At 34.9% G+C, this 22,748-nt stretch overlaps 1 protein-coding gene across 1 annotated transcript; it reads right to left on the bottom strand.

Annotated features, from left to right (window-relative positions):
* Positions 1–5,316: 5,316 nt before the first annotated feature.
* Positions 5,317–9,223, bottom strand: LOC147938573 (uncharacterized). The gene is made up of 6 exons (XM_087465679.1): positions 9,178–9,223; positions 8,535–9,075; positions 7,333–7,608; positions 6,618–6,949; positions 6,263–6,525; positions 5,317–5,454 (listed from the first exon to the last, which is right to left on the bottom strand). The coding sequence occupies exons 1-6, from the start codon at positions 9,221–9,223 to the stop codon at positions 5,317–5,319; spliced, it is 1,596 nt and encodes a 531-aa protein (XP_087321805.1).
* Positions 9,224–22,748: the final 13,525 nt, after the last annotated feature.

Genomic DNA, 22,748 nt, shown 5'->3' with positions numbered 1-22,748 from the left:
TCGTGTTCCTCTAGTTCCGAGCCTTCTTCAAAGTCCTCTTGGTACCAAGACGCGTTCTCGGTAGTCGCTGGCTCCGGATCGGCACCAGTGTGTTCGTCGTTCCATGGCTCGTCCTCGGTGGCCTTTTGCTCCGGGTCGCTGCCTTGGTACTCTTCGCAGCACAGTTCATCATCGGAGTAAGGATCCGCATACTCCATACTTGATCAAAGTCAGATCAAGCATTCAGCTAACGGTCGCAGACTTGGAACTCGGTACAGTCGACGGTACGGACGGCCGATGTTGGTCGGACGACGGTACGGACGGCGGATTCGGACGATGATACGCGGTATGGTCGGCCGATGCGATGGCTGGTACGGACGGCCAACGATGGTCGGTCGCCGGTACGGACGATTGAGACGGACGGCTGGTACGGACGGCCAACGATGGTCGGACGTCAACGGGGGTCGGTCGATGATACAGTCGGCTGGTGCGGCAATGGTACGGACGGCCAACGGTTATCGGACGTCGGTACGGATAGCCGGTGTGATCGGCTGATATGGACAGCTGGGTCGATGACTCGTCCGGTGGCTCGATAGTGATCAGACGATGATACACAATACGCGATAAGGGCTTGGACGATGATACGCGGGTGATGATACGTGCTCGGGACGGTGATACGCGGATGGCTCGATCGGTGCTCGGTCGTGACGTGGCGATGGTACCTCGTCAAAGCAAAACGAATATTCGTGAGCAAAATCGCGTCCAAAAGATGATGGATAAGATATTTATCTAGGCAGTCAATGATTGAGGACAGCAACACAAGATGACAAACTATGACTAAAAAAAAAAGAAACCTACACGCGCCTAAAAGCAAACTCACGCACAAAAAGCAAAACTTTTTGGGACCACAACACAAACCCAAAAGCAAACCCGCTACTTTATCGATCTAACAAGTCCTAGGCAAGAACTATGACGAACAAAACTCAGAAATAAACAAAGCGACGACTCAACAAACGATCTATCGAGGAAACTAAGCATAAAACAAAAACTGACGGACCTATCGACGCTAAAGATGAAACTAATGAACTGCAAAGACACAAAAACGAAAGCTTTAACAACGGAAGGAGTTTCTGGGTTAGAAAGACACAACCTTTGAGTCAGGAGCTTTTAGAGCTCTGATACCAAGCTGATGTGAACGCCGGACGCGGTCGTCTGCCGAGTCGCACGGACGGACGGTCGCTGCGGACGGACGGAACGAAACTCTCTCGAGCCGAGGAATTTAGATGAGGCTTTCCTCGGACAAGGCTCGGAGATTTGAATCCAGTAAAGAAACAAACGGTGGATGCGAGAGATGAGCTGAAACGAACGAGCGGATCGAGAGATCCGGCCTTTGGTCTCGGCTTCGGTCGAGCAGTCTAGGTCTCGGTACGGACGATGCGGAAATCGGTTCCCGGAGTTTGAAGGTAAACTGCGGGAACGGCTCTCTGCAACGCGGCGGTAAGAATCCTTGGTGATGCGGTAAGGATTCTCGGTGATGCGATAAGGAAGGTGGAGTTGAAGCGAAAGTACAACGAACGGTAGGAACCGGACGTGATACGGTAGAGATGGACGCGAAGGTGGTTTGATGCGACGACACACGGGAGATGGCTCGGCCCGTGATACGGTCAACTAGTCGATGTCGAACCCGGTTCGAGATCGGCTAGGGTTTCTCGGTAGTCAAGTCCCGGACTTGGACTAAGGAGAGAGGTGAGACAAGAACAAGATTCTCTCTTGTGAAATTTAATTCAATACTTCAAGTCTGCCTTTTACATTGAGGGTTGATGCCTTTATATAGTGAGGCTTACAAATGGAGACTCTAAAACCCTAAAGAACGTGGCCTTGATCTAAACCACACACTTGTCCTAAGGCAAAAGCAAAAGTAAAGCAAGGGTAATGACCAAACAACGGTCATAGAAAGATCTAGACAAAATTCAAAAGGAAGGGGATAGGGTCGCCACGTCATTGGCCGGGACGTGGTGAAATAATCTTTACTTCCTTGGCTCCTAAGTCTCTCTTTAAGTGTTTCAAGATCACGAGCCAAGTGGGAACGAAGTGGAGATGCACTAGAGTCGCTGCCTCGTTAAAACCTCTTTGGTAAACCCATTGGGACAAACCCAAAGTAGGAAAAAGAGTACAGCTCCTTCTAATGGCTTAGGGGTGTCTTCACACTAGTGTGATGGTGAAGACACGCGAATCAAGCTTCCCAAAGCTGGTCAAGACTCAAGGCTCTTCATTGGTGATGCTAGCCATTAGCCATGGGGGGGGGTGAGCTTGGGTTGAAATGTCCATTGGTGACTCGTCTTGCTCCGCCTTGATGATCCTGGGGGGGGGGGGGGTGAGTGATGCCTCGTTGGTCGCCTACGCTAGCTCCTGGTCACCAGTGCAAGTTGTCCGAGAGTTTGAGAGGCGTCCGAGTGGTGGCCGGGTAGCATCCGAGGGCTGTGAGTGTTCTTGGCCGAAGGACCGATCCCGTGATCACATCAGTGGTCGTTGTACGTTATGGCTTTGCCAATGATTTGTTTATTAGTGGGCATTGTGGCCACTTGATTTAGGTACTTCCTCAATGGGTAAGCACCTTCCAGTTTATCAGAGCATGCTTCCTCGTCACTTATCTTTGTTGGGAGACATCGCCTCTGATTTCTTTATATAATGAGCATTCAATGCGTCTTATATCTTACGAGGCTTTGCCTCAGCTTTTGTGTTAAGTGATCATCATCACTTTTTCCTTGTTTGGAGGCATTGCCCCCTAGTTTAATTATTTATTTTTTATGAGCATTATATGCTCATTGTATCTGAAGAGACTTTGCCTCTTAGCTTATGTTTTATTTTTAGTGACTATCGTCACTTTCTATTGTCGGAGACATTGCCTCCAATTTTAATAGTGAGCATTCTATGCTTCTTATGTTTTAGGAGGCTTTGCACCTTTGTTTAGTTTTTAGCAACCGTAGTTACTTTATTTCCACTAAGTCCGTGATTTTAGTCTGGCAATGATATTCATCGCAGTCATCTATACCAACAGCATCAACCAAAGTCGCTGCTTGTCACGCTTGTAAGTGGTGCTGCCTTTTATTCGGATGGCATTGGCCATGGTCTGCAGGCTAAGGCCTTCCCTTTACTTTGTTCAGTAGTGATTGTTGTCACAACTTTTTTCTTTTCTTTTGAGGCAGTGCCTTTTGATTTTGTTCAGTAGTTGAATGTCGTCATAATTCCAGCGACATCTCGCTATTAAGTGTATATTAAGCGACCATAGTCACTTCTATTTGCTAGGTGGCAAAGCCTCTTTTTCCTTTCTGTAATGACCTTAGTCGTTGATTTTCTTTGGTCAGTGAACATAGTCATCATCCTTCCTTGGGAGATTATTTTCCTACTGATTATTGTCACTTTCTCTCAAAATATGTGACTGTAGCCAACTTATCCTTTACGCAACTGTAGCCACAGCTTTTTGTGTAGCGATTGTAGTCAAATTATCCTTATTCTCAGTGACAGTCGCCACTTCTCTTAAAGACAAGTTGTGTTTTATTTCTTGTTAGTAATTGCGGTATAGCTACATTGTTTTAGCCAGATCTTTTCCAAGTAACTTAAGAGACAAGCATATTGCTTCAAGTTACTCGAGCTAGTTAGACCTTTGTTACAAGGCACTTAGCCTTTACCGTAGATGAACGTAGTCTTCTAGACTAATTTAGATGAGCACGTAGCTTCTGCTACCTTAGAGACACATCTATATTTATTTATTGTAGATGCTTATTGCTAAACCTTATGTGATCTTACGGATCCCTTGTGCTTAAGAACTTACTTTTTTATCAAATTCTTCTACAATACACCAATATATTTCCAATGTGCATGCATGCTTAGTTCTTAATATATAGTTTTTATAGGTATATACATATAGCTAAGCAACTAGTTACTTATTAGTGACAAGGGCTTGACTTATCTACTTATCTCATGGAGCACAAAGAAAGGATATAAATCCTAGATTTATAACAACCATGATACTTAAGAAGAGAATTTATAAATGGTTATCAGAAAACTTATCTTGATTTGTGCCATATTGGCCGTGTTTGCGTTGAAGCTTCCGAGCCGAAGTGATTTTTTTTCTTTTCTTTTATCCTCTTTTGCTGATGCAGAACAAGCTTCACTTTGATCTCCACGGAAAGACTAGTCTTGTTATGTGCGTGGATGTTGGACTCTTTCCTAATATCTTCAACAGCAGTCCATATATAATGACTACTTGAGTGTTGGAGTGACCGTGGTCACTGTTCTAGTAAGAGAACATTGCTCTACTATACGAGACTCTGCATCAGTTTTTAGAATACAGCTTCTCTCGTGACTTCGTGTTGTTTTGCAATGCTTGCATAGTTGCATTATTGCTAAACCATTGTTGCTTACGATTGTAAGAATATATGAAGCTGCATCAAATAGTCATTAACTTGATACGTGTTTTCGTTTGATAAAAATCAAAACATATTTTAATGAAAATTAACCATCACACGTAATAAAAGTACTACTTATCTTCTTTTGGTGATTTTTGTTCTTCAAAAAAATTTCCTTAGTAGCTGTAGTAGCTGACTTCGTCCTTGTGCATAATTATTATCGTACGTTGCTCGACAGGTAGGTTTCGTTATTGAATCAGGCCAGTTGTTATGAAACTCCAACGTGAATTTTCTTCTTGTATAACATTCCAGCGATTAGGCTCCGCCGCTCCGGTGCGATGGTTGGTTTTTTATATGTCAATAATGATCTTCCGCAATTATCTTATGTAGTTTGCTTTAAACGACATGTGCTTGTGATCTTATACCTTTACGCGTTTGTAGCTCTGTCCCCAATCATTAGATTCTCCATAATCATAGTAGATCCATGATTTCATTAGCTTATCTTCGATCTTATATCAACTCATCCCGTCAGATATTACCTCTCCCATCGTTCATACTCAAGTAGCTAAAACTTTTCATGGTGCCGGTTTCAGGTTTCAGATCCGATCCTTCAAGGAAAAGTCTCTTTGAACTCCCCGAGTCATGAGTTACTTTTTCTTTTTTTTTTTTTAAACCCCAACTTGGATCGATGTTGATCCACAAGAATTTCCTAATAGTTGGTGGAGGTGAGTTGCTATAAACATATAGAACCTTGGCCCTTGGCCTGTGAGATTTGTTCCTCCACATCGTATTCTTGTGAATGTCATTGTCTTGTCGTAGTTGATTTCTTTTTAGGGTTTTGGACTTTTCTAGAACTACTCGTTTGTAGTTGAGTGCTTATGCCCCCGATCATTAGATTCTCCATCATCGTATTAGATCCTTGAGTTTATCAGCTATCTTTGAGAACATATGAGCTGATACCGTCGTTAAACCATCTCCTGTCATTCATACTCACGTAGTTAAAACTGCCCCTCCTTCTAGCGCCAATTGTTTGGGCAAATTTTAACCGATTCGTATGTGAACAGTTCTACGGAATGAACGCAAAGAGATCTTTATTGATTAACGCTCAAAATTACAATAAATCAATATCATCACCCATTGTGGGATACCTTCTAAACCATGGTTTTTCCTTCATCAATAGTAGTCGCTTGATAGGGCTGTACCTTGAGTATTCTTGGGTCCTTCACCTCCTTCCTTCATCAACGTCGGTTTAAGCCATGGTTTTTCCTTCATCAATGGTTGTTAATAGATATGATGCAAGATTATAAGTTAATTTTGTTTGAGATTTAATAGTTAATATTTAGACTTTATGATACAGTCAACAGTTATATTTACCATTACATAAATATATATTATATCTAATTACATAGCAATATTACCATTTTAGATATATTACAACAAATTGTAATGAGTATTATGACACGCATTGTATTTTAAAGATCATAAAAATTTGTTTATTTAATTATAGAAAATAAATTTAGATTTAAAAATCCAAAACAATTTTTCAATTACAAACATAATAATTAAACAGTCTTAAAATCCTCTTTGAAAACAACATTAAGTGTTTTATTTTGGCATTTCCCATCTTTATTTGTAATTAACACCTTCAATCCTTTTCTGGTTGTGACTCGAGAGAAGGCAACATAAAGCTGTCCATGTGTGAAAACAGGTTTCGGAAGAAACAATCCAACATGTTCTAGCGTCTGACCCTGACTCTTGTTTATAGTAATTGCAAACGCCACGGTAATAGGAAACTGTCGTCGCCTCATACGAAAGGGAAACTTTGCATCAGGTGGACTAACATACATCCTAGGGATAAGTACTCGATCACCAACCTTTTTTCCTTTCACGATCCTTGCTTCGATTACATGATTGGCTATCTGAGTAATAATTAGCCTCGTACCGTTACATAAACCTCCCTTAGAATCTATATTCCTTAGCAACATGACAGGTGCTCCAATTCTCAACGTCAAAACATGGCTTGGCAGTCCAGAAACTTGAATACTCTTTAGGAATTCCTGAGTGTAGATCATATCATCACGTCCGCTTGTATCAGACCTTTCAATACTATCAGAGCTAAGATATCGTCTCTCTTCACCTGTAAATAAAAAAATTTAAAATTTTGTATATGTTTTGAATATTAGAATTTTTAAAAAAAGTAAATTTCTATATCCTATTTAATTTGCATACCTGGAAGCTTAGTAAGCATAAACTGATTTATCTTATCAACATCGTCATTTCGTGGACTTAGAATAGCTCTTTCACTGAAGAATTTTGGATCAGTCCTCCTTGTAAATTGTTCTCCATAGATTTCTTTAACTATTGCTTCAATAGGATTTCCACTTGTATTAATTAATAAATCATCCGGAATTTCTATCTCCACATCCCCACTATCTGACTCATTAATTTTGCCATCCCCGATATCAAGAAGCCACTTAGAAAAAGTAGCAAGAGCACCCGCATCCATACTATTACATGCTTTGCGAAGTCTCAAATTTTCGGTAAGTTTAAGAACTTTACAACTATTCCAAAGAACAGATGAGTTGATAGATGCTAAAACTGTCGCTACCCTTCCTCCTTCCGTAATAACTGGTAAAATCTGTCTAAAATCACCTCCTAACACAACAACTTTACCTCCAAAAATCTGGTCACACCTCATAATATCTCGCAAACTCCTATCTAAAGTTTGTAACAAAGCTTGTTCATCATTGGAGCCTCGTCCCATATTATGAGCTTTGCTTCTCTAATTAAATCAGCAAGATCAGATTCGGCATCTATCGAACACACAGAATGTTCATTAAGATTGATTGGAATACGAAATCTTGAATGAGCTGCTCTACCACCTTCCAAAAGCAAAGCAGCTATACCACTTGAAGCAACATTAAGAACAATATTACCTTTAGACCTTATATCAGCACCAAGAATAGTCCACATAAAAGTTTTTCCAGTACCACCAAAACCATGGACAAAAAACATACCACTTTTGTTGTGATTGACAGAGTGAATAATTTCTTCATAAACACGTCTCTGCTCATCAGTTAGCATAGGTAACAACTCATCGTACAATTCATGTTGTTTATGAGGCTTATATATTCTCTCATCTGCGATAAGCCTATTTACTCCTGTGTTCATTATACTATCATCTGGTCTAGGCATTCTCTCGAAGGCCGTAAGAGACGTCCTATTCGATTGTAACATAAGTTCTATTTCAGTTAAACATATAATTTCTATCTGAGTCCGTGACAACATTAGACCTACCGCAGAAAATTTAAAACACTTTATTATAATGTTTTCTTTCGGAAAATGAAATATTTTCATGAACGAAAATAAGTTTATGAAGTACCTGGATCGTTCCTGTTTCTCCTTTCTTTAAACAAAATATCCTCACACAAGATGTCTTTCGTTTTATTCCAAACTTCAAGAGGAACAGTTAAACTCTTTGTATGCAGAAGGATCGCAAATAACTTCCTTAAAAATTCCCCAAAACACCATTCACCTGCTCCATTTATAGCTGCAATGTACTCCTTATCGTCATCCAGTAATCCCAAAGCATAGCAAGCTTCTTAAAAATCCTTATAAAGTACACCATTGACTGTTTTTAAATAGTCAAAGCTTGTTGGTCCTGGAATTTTATTAAGCAAAACTCGCAAGTAATAGGCTTGTCCTACAGAAGGCGGTACATACGTAATTATGCCTATTGCAAAACTTTTCCGTTTCTCCAACCTTGGCTTCCAAAGTTTTTCTCTCCTATTCCACACAAATTTAGTTGGAAATTCAGCATACGTGAGTTTTCTGGCCTGGGGATAAATCTTGTTGCATTCCATCCAGCCCAAAAATTTAGAAGTTCTATTTGTTGTACGGTGCAAAACATCTTCTATTGGATCATCCTCGTTGTAAATAGCCAATTCTTGTCCTGAAAGATGAAACGAGAGTTTTTCTATGGCTGTAGTACGATAACAAATCGGGAAAGCAAAAATTCGCCAAGAAGCCTCATATGCAGATACATACCTAAAAAAGCTTGGATTAGTTTGACACACTTTCTTAAAATATTTTAAAACTGTAAATAATTAAATATGAGAATGTTTGACAATTTGAACAAGTTGTTACCTGCAATTGAAAAACTTTTTAATTTCATTATCCTGATCTTCTTCTCCTACTTTGGCTCTAACATAGTCCGGACCTTTAGTGATGTACTTGAACAAATACTTTACTGAACGTGTCTGGTTAAACCACTTAAAATTTATATGAGCACGAAAACAGAGTGATAAATCACGATTATAGGGAATAACATAACTATTATCGTATTGAAAACCCCTTTTCTCCACAACTCTCCCATCGTTACGTCGTCTATATATTGGATAACCAGCATCGTCGACAATAGTATTATCCATGAATGGTTTTGGGAAGAATTTGGTGCATTGCCCATTATTCATGCAGACATTATCTCTGTTCATAGGACCACACGGACCATGGATCATCACATCAGAAACGACTTCGTATAAATACTTATCCACCTCTTTATCAGGAATTTCAGCGCTAATGAATTTATCAATGTCGTCTGTTGTACGCATCTTATTGTCTTGGTGTAAAAACAGAATCATGTGCGCATGAGGCAGACCCCTCTTCTGAAATTCTATTGTATACATCGCTGAAATTTTTGAAAACAAATAAACATTTATATTTAAACATTATTAAGTTACATTTTTCGAAAGACTAATATAAATAATAATAAAAATAATATAATACATACCAGAATTAACGATACCGAAAGTTTTTTCCTTTTTCACTTGGTCCATTAATCTATCAAGTTTCATCTTGAAAACTCGACTACATATATCAGGTCTATCTTCTTTACTAAGACGATGTCTTTCTATGTAATGATCTATTTCAGGCCACCTTGGGTTTGAAACAACCCTTCCCGTTTTTTTTTTAATATTAATTCACTAGTGGTCTCATACCCACTATCCACCTAGCAACAATCAACAACAGCGGATAACCAAAGAAAACAATTCCATTAAACCAATAAGGATTTCCAACAACAATAATCCAATAACCAATAATGCAATATTCCAAAACCAGCAATGAAATAACAAGGTTCCAACATCCTACAACGTTCTATCAACTCAATTCTAGCAACCTAACAATAGCTAGACCACAATCAATCAAGCCTCTAGAACATCCTCCTCCTCATCGCTTTTGATTCCATGATCACACTTTGCCTTTACCTGCACACCACAAACAACAATTGAGATGCGTAAGTATTATCATAAATACTTAGTGAGGCCGTCCTCCCATCTACTAGGTTATACACACAAGCATATGAGACCCTCATGTTTAAGCAAGCAAACAAAACACAACAATACATCAAACCAGGAAAACAAGTCTCGGTTGAGACTGGTGTCGACCGACGCTTGAACTGGTGTCGATCGATGCTAGGAGCCATGGTGTCGACCGATGCTTGAAAGGTGTCGCCCGATGCTGACACAAACAGTGTTGACCGATGCTCGAACGGTGTCGATCGATGCCATACCTGCAGACGCGAACTGCACGAACACGAACGTCGAATCCCGATTCCAATCATCCCGATTTCGTCCCCAAACTCACCCAAATGACACACAACCTATGGGAAACTCGAGAACAACACACCCAAGCAAGCAAACACCACAGAAAGATAAAGAATAGCCAAACAAAAGAGATCTCATGCTTAGATCAACCATGGTCAAGCACTCACCTCAAATACAGGAAGATTGGGTTGAGAAAACGATGGAATCGACACCTCCAGGAGCTTCTCCTTCGTTCACGCAACAACTATCCCTTCTACAGCCACACATCTCTCCAAAAACACCAAAACCAAACCCAGAAACTCACAGAAACGTTTTCTCTCCTTTTTCTCTCTTTTCTCACTTAATGACGACAACAAAACTCTCCCTAAACCCTTATCGTTTAGTCACTTATAAAAACGATTTAGGGATTCTAATTGAACCAAACCAAACCAAATAGCAATTAAAACAAACTTGACCAAACCAAAACACATGGTGTCGATCAATGCACCAAGGTTGTCGATCGACACCCACACCAAAACTACAAAACTTGGTACGGATGTTACAGGGTTGCACGTAAATGTTATGAAAAGATCAGGAAATCCATAATACTTGCAAGTAGCCATAGCGTCTAGATAATGTTGCATCATATATCTCTTTCCACCTATAAACGATGACGAAATAAATATTCTTTTTCCATGTTGTGCAAGATCTCCATGTCCTTTTTCAGCAGTTTCAATTATCTTATCGACTCTTTCAGTTCGGAGTTTGCTTTGGTTCATCCAAATGTAGTTCAACCTGTTTGACTCGATAGTAGTGAATGCATCGACTAAAAACTGCTGGAATAATTTGACTGCCATTACAATAGTCGAAGACTCTTGATATCTTTCAAATATTCTATACGCATAAAATTCCCTCATGGTGACTGTTTTCCTTTTACGTCCACGGGTATCCACGAACCCTATATCGATGCCTAATCTGAAACCATCTTCACCATAAGGGAACAAAAATGGGTACTGTAAAGGCAAGTATGCGGGATGAAACTCACTTATTCTCTATAAATTACCCGAATGACTTTCTATAACAATGTCACGTTTATTCACACCAGCCGTAAAATCTCCGGGTATTAGAGCAGCAACCTCTTTGCTGGTAGGAAGATTATGAGTTCTTGCATCAGTAGTTCTTTCTGAAGGTAACATTAATCGCAAACCTTCGCTACCGTCCTCCATATTAAATATTTCACGTGCCGATCTAAACGCCCTAACATGCGGATTATGACTATCAAACATCTTTTTTAATAGCCCAACAATCTCATGTCTTAAATCTCCAGAAGATCCTGATGTTCTATATCAACATCAAAACATAAAATTTATAATAATCATGATTAGTAGAATATAAAAAATTATGTAAATGATATTTAACAAATATTTAAGATATGAATAATATTTAAATACGTATATATCAATATTAATAATTACCTAAATGCAGAGATTCTATTAGCTATCTCGTTACATACGTCATGTATATACAATTGCAAAAACATTGGTTCCTTGCCAGGTTCTGGTAAGATATCACCGATACGATGATAGTTTTCTCCGCACATCTGAAATAGATATGGTCATCTACCATTATTTATTGAATGGTTAATTTTCCCACCTAACGATGTGAATGAAAACATCATGTTGTATGCTCGTATGTTATCGCGGAAGTTTTTACCCCTATCGTCGTTATTGTATAACAACGCTAATAACATTTTAGGTGCAGTCTTCAAAGTACGAAGTATTACTTTGCCGCGATGGCAACACAGTAAAAAATCCGGCTTTGCCTTTTTAGTCCGTTTATTCACCCGTTCTCCATACCACATATATGCTCCACAATTATCACATAAAAAATAAGGATCTCCATCATCATAATAACCTACATATATTTTAAAAATATATATATTTTAAAATACATATTTACAAAAATATCGTATAACGAATCAGATATGCATCATGTTATACCATTATTTAATAACTTAGCTTTTACAGGAGGGAAGCCAAGAAACATTTCAGATGTCGCATCGTTATCATTAATCTTGAATGAATTCCCATCAGTAGAGCTATCTGAATCACTTTCATCGTTTGTATCCGAATCTGTTGCGACGAAACATGCGAAATCTTCCTGTAATACGGGAAGAAGAAAATTTTCTGCATAGGTAACAATTGGATTAGTTATTAGCATATATATATTAAATTTAAAATTCCTTCCCGAACATATAACCTTTTTTCTTTTTTTTGCTCTTTTAGACTTCAGTATTTGCATTCTTTTAAACATTGCCATCTTATGTGGATCAGGATACTGTAAATTCAATGCATTCGTAAAAGTATGTAGATTTATCGTAGAACTAACAGCTGTAGTTTAATAATGTTGTTGCATACAATCTATTAGTTTTGAATGAAACATATCTCTTAATGTAAAGAATAGAAAATGTCTGTACGTTTCCTAGAGACGGCATGTGTCGTTACATTCTTCCTCCGATATGGAATCTTCGAAGGTCTCATTATATTACGTCAAGTGTACCAATCTGCAAAATGAAATTCAAAGTACGATCAAGAATTCATATAATCTAGTAATTCTGACCATTTTAGTCTAAATTTTGCTGTTAGGTTTGTTTATATAAGAAGACGGTGCCGTATATATTTTGTAAACTAAAATGTACTAATTATTGATATATACGAATATTGACATATGTTTATATATATCCTATTAACTTTTTTGAAATATTTTTTAAAAATATGTTATTTATCTTTCTAATTATGTTTGGGGATCTCTAATACGTATTTTTTTCAGATTTACTTTCTTGGTCTTTATCAATATATTTTTTTGTTATATTTCCATAATCTTTAATATCATCATCGGATTATTATCGAACCATTAGTTTTTATAAAATATTGTTCTAATTTATATATCATTATTGTTATTACAAAAAAATATCTCAACTTATATTTTTTTTTTCCATTAGTAACATTATACTATTATCGAACTTTCCACTGGATTGTCATATCATAATTATTATTAAAAAGGTAATTTCATTGTGTTATCAAAACTAATATCCCTTAAAAATCAAAACGAATTATAATAACATCATGATAATAATTATAAATAAAAATAGATATTATTATTAAATATTTAAATTAAAATTTAAATTCAAAAACGTCATTCGAAAGTCAATCCTTTTTCATGTTAGATCTTTGCGTCCATATCTTGTTCTTCTCACACCAGAAAAATCCAATAACACCCTTATCATATGTGTTAATTGACTCATTGATAGTCATGGTATTGTATTCCATCCAAGTTTGAAATCGAGATTTCTTATTCGTTGATTTCAATATACTATCTTCACCGTCAACAATGGATTTTTGAACGTTAAGATGCGCCAATGAGTTATCTTCAGAAGAACTTGATTCTTTACTGCTTTTCTGTATTTTTGTTTTTAACTGGTTCCGGAATGCTATCCTCACAAAAAAAAAAAAATTGTTCTGGTTGAAGTTGCGAACGGAGTGCATCTTCATCAGCTTCTAGACTTTTCTTGGTGGATCGACGAACTCCAGATGAACGTTTCATTATGATTCTGCATATATACATTTGAAAAATGTGAATGTAAATTTACAATAATACAAAATAATGTAAAAGCTTGATTTTTGCTTTACCTTTTACGTCAAACAGCAAGAACTCAAGAATTGGTCCAGATTTTTTTTTTCTAGTTGACATGGTAAAATAATAAGAATTATATATATATATATATAACATGTAGAAGATAAGATTTCACATTTGATAATATTATATTTCCTAAAATTTTGTATTGAATAAGCACAATATTCAGGAATACCATTAAGTTTTTAATACAATAAAATTTGTTAACATATTCGTTAATGATCATTTTCTTAATTTCTCATATTAAATATTCAGATTATTAAATTTGGCCTTTTATTTTTAACGTATTATCATTATTTCTGGAATTTTGATTTATTTCAAAAAAGTTTTACTTTGGGGTTTAGAGATATTCTAACTATCATTATTTCCCAAACGATTATATAGTATGTTTTTATTTATGTCACATTATATATATAATTATAATATTCGTTTCTTTTTAACATAATTATAGTAAATGACTGAAATAAATTTTTACTAATACCAAAACGTTAAGATGTTTTGAAGCATTAATAATTGTCTACATAATTTAAAATTTTATTTCAAAAAATAAACCAAGAAAAAGTCCAAAATAAAATCAAACCAATATCATGTTTTGAAGTGATGTAACTTGTTCAATTTCGGGGTTCAGTTTTGATCTTTTTCCTTTTCTTCATGCTATGACTCCTACTGACCCAACATTGCTTTCTGTATGTTCTCTCTTAGATAAAGTCAAACTCATTTCGGCTGGCTTGATTTGCAACTTATAATTGTCGACATCCAAAGAATTATTTGAAAGTTCATTCCTTCCATAGAGTTCCTACATTGAAATTATATACATTGAGATTAAAAAGATATAGAATTCATAATGGTATTATGGGTATTTTTTTTTTTTGACTTTAGTACCTTGCCAAATTGCACAACCATGTCATCCTTTTCCAAAAACTTTTCGACATCTTAAGCAGACTTGTCGCTTTTTAAATTCTCGATTGTAACCAAATTTTAAACAGCATAGTCTTCCCTACTAAGACAGAGAGACTTTCAGGAATAGCTGCAGTATCATCCTGACCAAAGGTGAACGCTTTGATTCAATACTTGTTTATATATTTTAAAACCAAAAGGACTTCAAATGATACTATACTTACTTTAGGTTTTTCCAAAGCCAGTTCTTCTGCCTTTTTTCCAATAAATAGTTGGGCAAGACCGTCAAAGAAGAGCAGCTTAATCTTTTGAGAACTTCCGTACCCAACATGAAGTATGAGTTTATACCTTTTAAACAGTTTGGTATCACTTAAAATGTGTGTATAGTTCCAAATAAAAATTCTTAAAAACATTTAAACAGACTACGTGAAACTTACTTGTAATCAACATTCGTAACATCAACATCACAAACTCCACAACTATAAAGTAAATATTTTCCAGTTTGAGATTCTGGTGGATACGGCTGCACCTTCTTATTGCAAACTTTACAGGCAATATAATACCATTTAGGCAACAATTCAACAGAATAAATTGTCGCGATTGTCACACATGTTCGCGCCTGTAAAGAATAAATTGTCGCGATTGTCACACATGTTCGCGCCTGTAAAGAATAAATCAAACATTCGTTTCCCCATAGATAATTCAGAAACAATTTAAGTTTCACGATATCAATTTTTCTTTAGAAACATAACCTCAAGTGAATAAACGATTTGGTCCATAATACTTTTTTCGTTCATAATGAAAAACTCCTCATATAATGTCACTTTTGGTTTCTGAGGGCTTGGATCATCATCAAGTTGTATTAAATCAACAGCATCAGTGGGCAACCTGTAAATTTATGATAATAATAAGAATATGTATACGAATATAGCATGTCTCGTGGAATAATATAAAAGGGATATATATATATATACTTATTTCTTTCAAAACGCGTCTACTTCATACATAACTAGATTTATCAGAATATCGGTAGAGTTGAACGCATTGGAAATACTATAATTCCCTGTAACATGGATTTAATTGGAAACGTTAGATTTGACAATCATAAGCACTAAGATTTCATCCAAAAATCAGATATTACCTTTCCATTCCTTCAAGCATGCAAAGCGTATTACACAAACGACAACAGTATCTTGATGTTCTTTTATTTGTGTATCAAAGTCCTTTGCAAGATCACCCCACACCGTGCAATTTAACCGGATTCCACTATATTACGAATGCATGAAATAAGAATATAAAATTAGATATGATATCTCAAATTTTTTAAAATATTTACTAAGGTTTCATACGTTAAATTTTGCAAATTGAAGCTCAATTTGACATTATCCTTCCCTTTCGTTTTGACGCTATCAAGATTTCCGACACAAACGATCTGGTGGATTACATCTACAAAAAAAACATTTGAATTAATAATTTTTTTTCTCGTAAATTTAACTTTTAAAAACGAAGTTAACAACTCACCAAACAATACATTATTATCTAATTCTCCAACTAAGATAGAAGTAAATGTCTGAAAATATTTTTCTGGAACACGAACTGGGAATTCATCACATGGTTTCACAACAGTGGTTCTATAAAAGACGATTTTAAATCCCAAAGAACTTGTCTTATAACTACTATCATAATCCACTAAGTTGAATGTATCAACTATTTTAGACTCGCCGACAGCGAGTTGGTTTTGAAATCTGCTGACCAAACCATCTTCAATAGATGCATGTATCCTTGTATCCTATATATAACGATTTGAAGTTAATAAACTATTATCGAGATTCACTAAAAATTTCATAGATAATTCAAATAAACATGACGTTTCCATTTTTTATTAGAACTTACATCACTATCAACGAAGACCATCTGAAGGGACTTGAATGACTTCCAAAGTCTTATGATACGAACTCTAATCTTTTGATGGTCTAACGCAGGGTTGAGATTGCCTAACTGAACAAAAGAACGAACGTTCATCTTTTTAGAAGTCATATTGAGTTGTGCATACGACTCTTAAACACATTAGCGGATCAATATTTATAGAGATGTTATACAACCGACTTGATTTTATTTTTTTAGAATATTTTCTTACTTTATTTTCTTAAGACGATAATGATGAGGAATGTAAACATATCATTTATGAATATTCTCGATATGCTTAATATCATTATTCAAAATGTAAATTTAACATATTTTTACTCCTAGAGATTTAATGAAAATCATCAAGCAGTTGTAAATTACCATATGTCGATCTTTAACATAAACATTATTTTGTATATTATAATAATGGACTTAAAATTTTAAAATTACACAAAACTCTATATGTTATCATTTGCAATTAACGTAATTTTATAAATAATCCGGAAAAATGTTATTTTAATTAACTTATAAAATCTCAACAAATCTTCAAATACAAATTAACAAATGTGTTTATCAATAAACACTAAAAATACAGAATATCAAAGATCGGATCTGAACATAGTTCTCAATAAGGATTTCGATGCTTCTCAAAGGAGTCCTCAACAGTAAGATGAATATAGGAGTCAAGTGCATCACTGTATTTTACAGAAGAATAAATTTTAATCAGTATTGTTCATATCAATTAATCATTAAACAAAAAAAGTTAGATTTGTTTATTACCTTAGGTCCATATCGAACCTATAGTCGGTATTATCCAAATCTTTGATTCTTGACTCACCATGATCAACGTAATTGTACCCACAGATTTGAAGATAGTCAGATATATCCACATATTTAAAATATATAATCGAAAGATGATCCAAAGTAAGACTCTGACTTACATGTACATGTAGTCTGCAAATTCTTCACTCTTTGGGTCCTCGATAATCTCCGAGCATCCATCACCGTTGGTTAGGAGAACATTATCATCTAGCATCACCGATTATAAATTTAATAAATTATTCATTATCATAATTAATTGCATTGAATTTCTAAAATAATATTTTATAAACAAATGTAATCACCTCCAAATCTTAGTGCTTTCCACATCTTGAACAGACAGACCCTCTTCCTGTTACGCAGTTTGAAAGTTTTGAACATATGATTGGCATAGACTCCTGTTGCAAAGCAGTCAAGTACATATCCCCTTGAAAAACAATAATTTTTATATTAAAAAGGTCAACCAATGTATTTTATCAAGTACATATAACAGATTCAAAAAATATTTCCATTCTTATATAAACTTACTCAGTCGACTCGATAGTAAATTTTATGTATCGATCCATCAAACTCCAACGATCGGCACTACCTTCCTTTTTGAAACTCTTAATTTCACCCAGATTGGTAATGCATCCAATTAAATTAACTACCATAAAAACGATAAATATGTATTATAAAAAATAAATATAAGTTTTCTAAAACATTAAATAATAAAGTATGACTTACCGTATGGCCATCTTCCATGAAACGTATTATCATAAACACGTTTAAAATCTTTATTATCAAAAGGTTTGCAAATGATAGGATCTCTTGCAAAACTGATTATAGTTTTTTCTGTGAAGAAAATCCGATAACCGAGATTAGTTTTCTGGATCTGTTCTCTGTCGTCCTTGACTTCAAACTTCTCTATAACATAAGTTCGATCCTCTGACATATTAAATTCCGCAACACCATAGAATGATGCCGGGATAGTAGCATGTCCAAATGTACCCTAATTCAAAGTATGATTATCCAAGGTATTAGACACATCATACATATAAAAAACGACGAAATAAATTTGTAAAACATACCTCTTCGTCTACCAATATTAGCTCAGTCGATATATCATTCAAACAATCTCTCGCTCTCCATGAACGAAAAACCTTGACACAAATCATACATCCCGTTGTCAAAGGATTCAATATGTCGAGCATTACAAATCTTGTCATTTAAAAAAAACAAAAATCAAAAGTTTTTTGTGTTTGAGAGAAGTTTTAAAAGAGAGGGAAATGTAGAAGTTGAAAAGGTAATTGATTAGTTTTAAGATTTTTAACTCGACTATAAGTATTTATAAGGTGTTAATGGTTGCATCAAAAGTATTGACTCGAAGGGATGTTACCACTCACACCTGTAGACTAAATAATTGAAAGATTCATGAATATGTAGATATCATTGTATTATACAGACGGAAAAAGTATTTACAATACAAAGGGGGATTAATATAATATAAGACTTCGATTTATGTAATATATAATAAATGAAATAGTATTATAAATCAAATTTAAATCCAATCACATTATCATAGGGGTTTAAAGTATCATTTTTTATTAATATGAAATATAAAAAACATACACTTTAAATTTAAATTCAAATTTCCATTTCAGCAAAGGCATCCAACATCTGTGTGGCTTGAGGACATGGAGGATTGATCATGACACTGGTACAATTGTGCACCGTGGTTGCCATCCATGTATCTACATTAATAAAATTTTATAATTAGTTAACTTTTTTTATAAAGAAAGCAATTATAAATATATAAGCAAGAAATGATTCGAACCTTTATTACTTTCGAGTTTGGCAAAACGTAATACACATATGATAATATCATTGTCACGATGTATCCAATGATCATAGAAGCCGTTCGCGTAGTCCTTTGGTAAACGACATGAGAAACGATCACCCATGCAAATTATTATCATTGAGTACCTTCCACATCGTAAAAATAGTCTCTCTTCCCGAACCTTTTTTTATAGCATTGGATAGAAGGTTAGCCATATTTTTGTTTGAAAAACCTTTATAAAAGAATTATACATTCTATCTTCAAAACGTATTTATATATTCATAATAAAGAAATCTGTTTTGGATTATTTACATCTAAAGATATTGTCAAATATTTATAATATTTATCATCGTGAAAACTTATATGGTATTTATAAAATAATCATTAATTACTAAATCATTATTATTATGTTTCCCGAAATTTTTGTAAATATTCCGTTTTGTATAAGTATTCAATATTGTTTAGATATTTACATTCCAAATGATGTTATCAACACAAAGATTTCGGGATAATCAAAAATTCAAAAATATTATTTAAAAAAATATATATATATGTATATATATATATATATATATATATATATATTGAACCTGATTGCAAACCTTATTACAAAATAGTTTTAATTTCATATTAATATTCTATATTATCTTCATAATTTTTATATAATTACCATAATTAGTTGTTAGTATTTATATAAATATTTATATATTTAATACAATAGAATTCATTGATTAGATCATACTATAATTTATTTTGCTTAGTTAAAATTATTTAAATTAAATTCAAAGAATTTTAATGTCAATTAATCTATTAATACAAATCTCTCTGAGTATTACTTCAAAATAAGATTATTCTATGATAATTACCAAAAAGATAATTTCGTAAATTTAAAATATCAAATTAAAATCCAAGCTCAAATATCATAGATATTTTATGACATATCAAATTACACTTTAAAATTTCTTAACATCAGTTCTCCATTAAGGCAAAATCCTCAAACATCTGCGTGACTTGAAAACATTTAGGATTGATCATGACCATTGTACAATTGTTCACCGTTGTTGCCATCCATGTATCAACATTAACAATATATAATTTATTAACATATTTTTATATACTAAGCAATAATATTTTCAACATGTAGAAATAATACAAACCTTTGATAGTCTCAAGTTTGGCAAAACGTAACACACATATGATATCAAAATCACAATGAATCCAGTTATTGAAAAAGACATTCGCGTAGTCTTTTGGTAAACGACATGATAATCGTTCAAACCTACAATTATACGTTGTGTACAATTAGAGACATTAATGAATACGATTGTATTATTGAATCAAATTTCGATAATAGAACGACTTCCTCAATATTTTACAAAACGACGTACACTCTTCCAATAATGTATGTTCATAAAATTTCCATAAGAATTTAATTAACAGGTATTTTTAAATTTATAATATAGTTTTTTAATCTCACCTACACAATAATCAGGGTCTAATTTTCCTCTTTTGATATCATTAAATGATACAAAAGAGTAAAACTGCTTCGAAGACAAAGGATGAATTTTTCTAAACCATGTCTTGTCTCCCCAATGTATCATAAAACGATGATCAGTTAACTTAAAATCCCCATCAACCATGGTTAGTGAAAATCTTGATAACAATATCCAGTCACCTTCTTCCAGATCGTTTTAAAAAAATGTCAGGATAAGGAGGACGCATCATCACTTGAATTTTTTTACCCTACATTAAGAAATATATAAGCAACATATTTGTTTTTTTTTGAAATTTATCAAACGGGATACATACTGTAAAATTACCTTATCATCAACTACAATCAAGTCTGTTGATTTGAAAATAGGATGACAGACCTCAAACTTCCTCAGTATTTTGACGTTAATCGTCCACTCATGAATGAAAAGATTTAGGTCATCCATATCGTAAAAATAGTCTCTCTTCCCGTTTTTTTTTAATAGAATCGGACAGAAGGCATGCCATGTTTATAAAAGGGGAGAAAATCTTATGGTAAAACTAAACCTACGATCTCGATTTTATAAATATGTTAATGAAAATATATATACATAATACATTTTTTTTTTTTTTGGAATTTTTACATTTTATGATATAGTCAAAACTCAATATTCCTTTATCATTAGATAAACTCGATGGTATATATTCATTTTTCAACAATCACCAATATATTTTTATATTTGTAACATCCAAGAACCAAAAATTGGTTTTTGGGGATGGGTGTCGATGGACACCAAGGTGGTGTCCGTCGACACCACTTATTTCTGGTTCGATCAGATTGTTTTAATCGTCGATTTTGGTCGGTTTAGTTTAAGGAGAACCACTAAACCGTGATATTTAAGTAGGAGAACGACCTAGGTCGTGTTTTGTTGTTGTCTAGCCGCTGAAAACAAAGAGAAAGAGGAGAAGGGAGAGTAAACTTGAGTGTTCAAAGCAAAAGGAACAGAATCGTCAGGGTTTGGGAGAAGGAGGATCTGACTGCTCAAATCGTTTTGAAAGGTATTGATAATTGGTAGGATTGTACCTAAGAGATTTTCGTACACTCTCATTTTTACAGAAGTGAATTTGAGTTAATATTGTAATAGATATCGGCAGTTTGGTGGGGCATTTCTTCTCAGACGCGGTTTGAGACCAGCGGGTGTTTCGGGATCGATTGCGGTTTCATCTCAGATCTGATCGAGCTGAAATTTTGTGGGAAGCTTCGTGACGTCTAGGGATAGCTTTTCACTGGAGGGATTTGTTAGTTAACGGTTGGTTTTCATTTTAGGAGGTGAGTGCATGACCATGGCTAATCTAAGCCTTTGATTCCCTTGTTCTTGCTTGTTGTTGCTTGTTTGTGTGTTTTTCTTGCTGGGATTGGTTGATACAGGTTCATATGGAGGTATAAGGCTTGGGTTTTGAGTATTGGACGTTTTGGAGGAGATTTGGGAGCGAGATTCGACTCTCGACTTCGCGCGGATCGCAGTGCAGAGGGAGTGTCGATCGATACCACTTGGTGTCGGTCGACACCAGCAAATTGGGCATCCATCGACACTGTGGGGTAGTGTCGGTCGACACCATTGAGCCAGTGTTGGTCGACACTAGGCTGGTGTCGGTCGACACCTCCCTTCCAGCGAGACGATGTTTGATTTCCTGGTTTGTGTGTTTGGTTGTTGCTTGTTTTGGAACTTTGGAATCATTGTTGCTTGTGTGTATAGCCCAGTAGATGGAAGGATTGCCTCACTGAATGTTTATCAAATACTCATGCATCTCAATTTGTGTTTGTGGTGCAGGTAAAGGCAAAGTGTGATCGTGGAATCAAGGCAATGAAGAGGAGGATGTTCTAGGGACTCGATTGAATGTTGTCTGGCATTGCTAGGTTGCTAGAGTTGAGTCATTAGAAACATTGCTAGGTTGTTGGTTCCTTGTTTCTTGTTGTTTGGTATTTGATTATTGTTGATGTTATGGTTATTGGTTATTATTAGAGTATTATTGGATATTTAATTGGTGTTGTTATTTCCGCTGATGATTGTGATTGTGGTTAGGTGGCTAATGGGTATGGGACCACTAGTTGTAGTTTATTTATATATATATATATATATATATATATATATATATATATATATATATATATAT

Source organism: Camelina sativa, chromosome 9, assembly GCF_030686135.1.
Source record: "Camelina sativa cultivar CO46 ecotype springtype chromosome 9, ASM3068613v1".
NCBI classification, from domain to species: Eukaryota; Viridiplantae; Streptophyta; class Magnoliopsida; order Brassicales; family Brassicaceae; genus Camelina; species Camelina sativa.
This window is presented reverse-complemented; position numbering and strand designations above follow the sequence as displayed.

Coding starts and splice junctions, on each gene's coding strand:
- LOC147938573 (XM_087465679.1), bottom strand. CDS start 9,223: ATGGACCAAGTGAAAAAGGAAAAAACTTTCGGTATCGTTAATTCTG. Junction 9,076..9,177: donor TTTCGGTATCGTTAATTCTG/GTATGTATTATA, acceptor CAAAAATTTCAG/CGATGTATACAATAGAATTT. Junction 7,609..8,534: donor AAAAAGTTTTTCAATTGCAG/GTAACAACTTGT, acceptor ACAATCGAATAG/GACGTCTCTTACGGCCTTCG.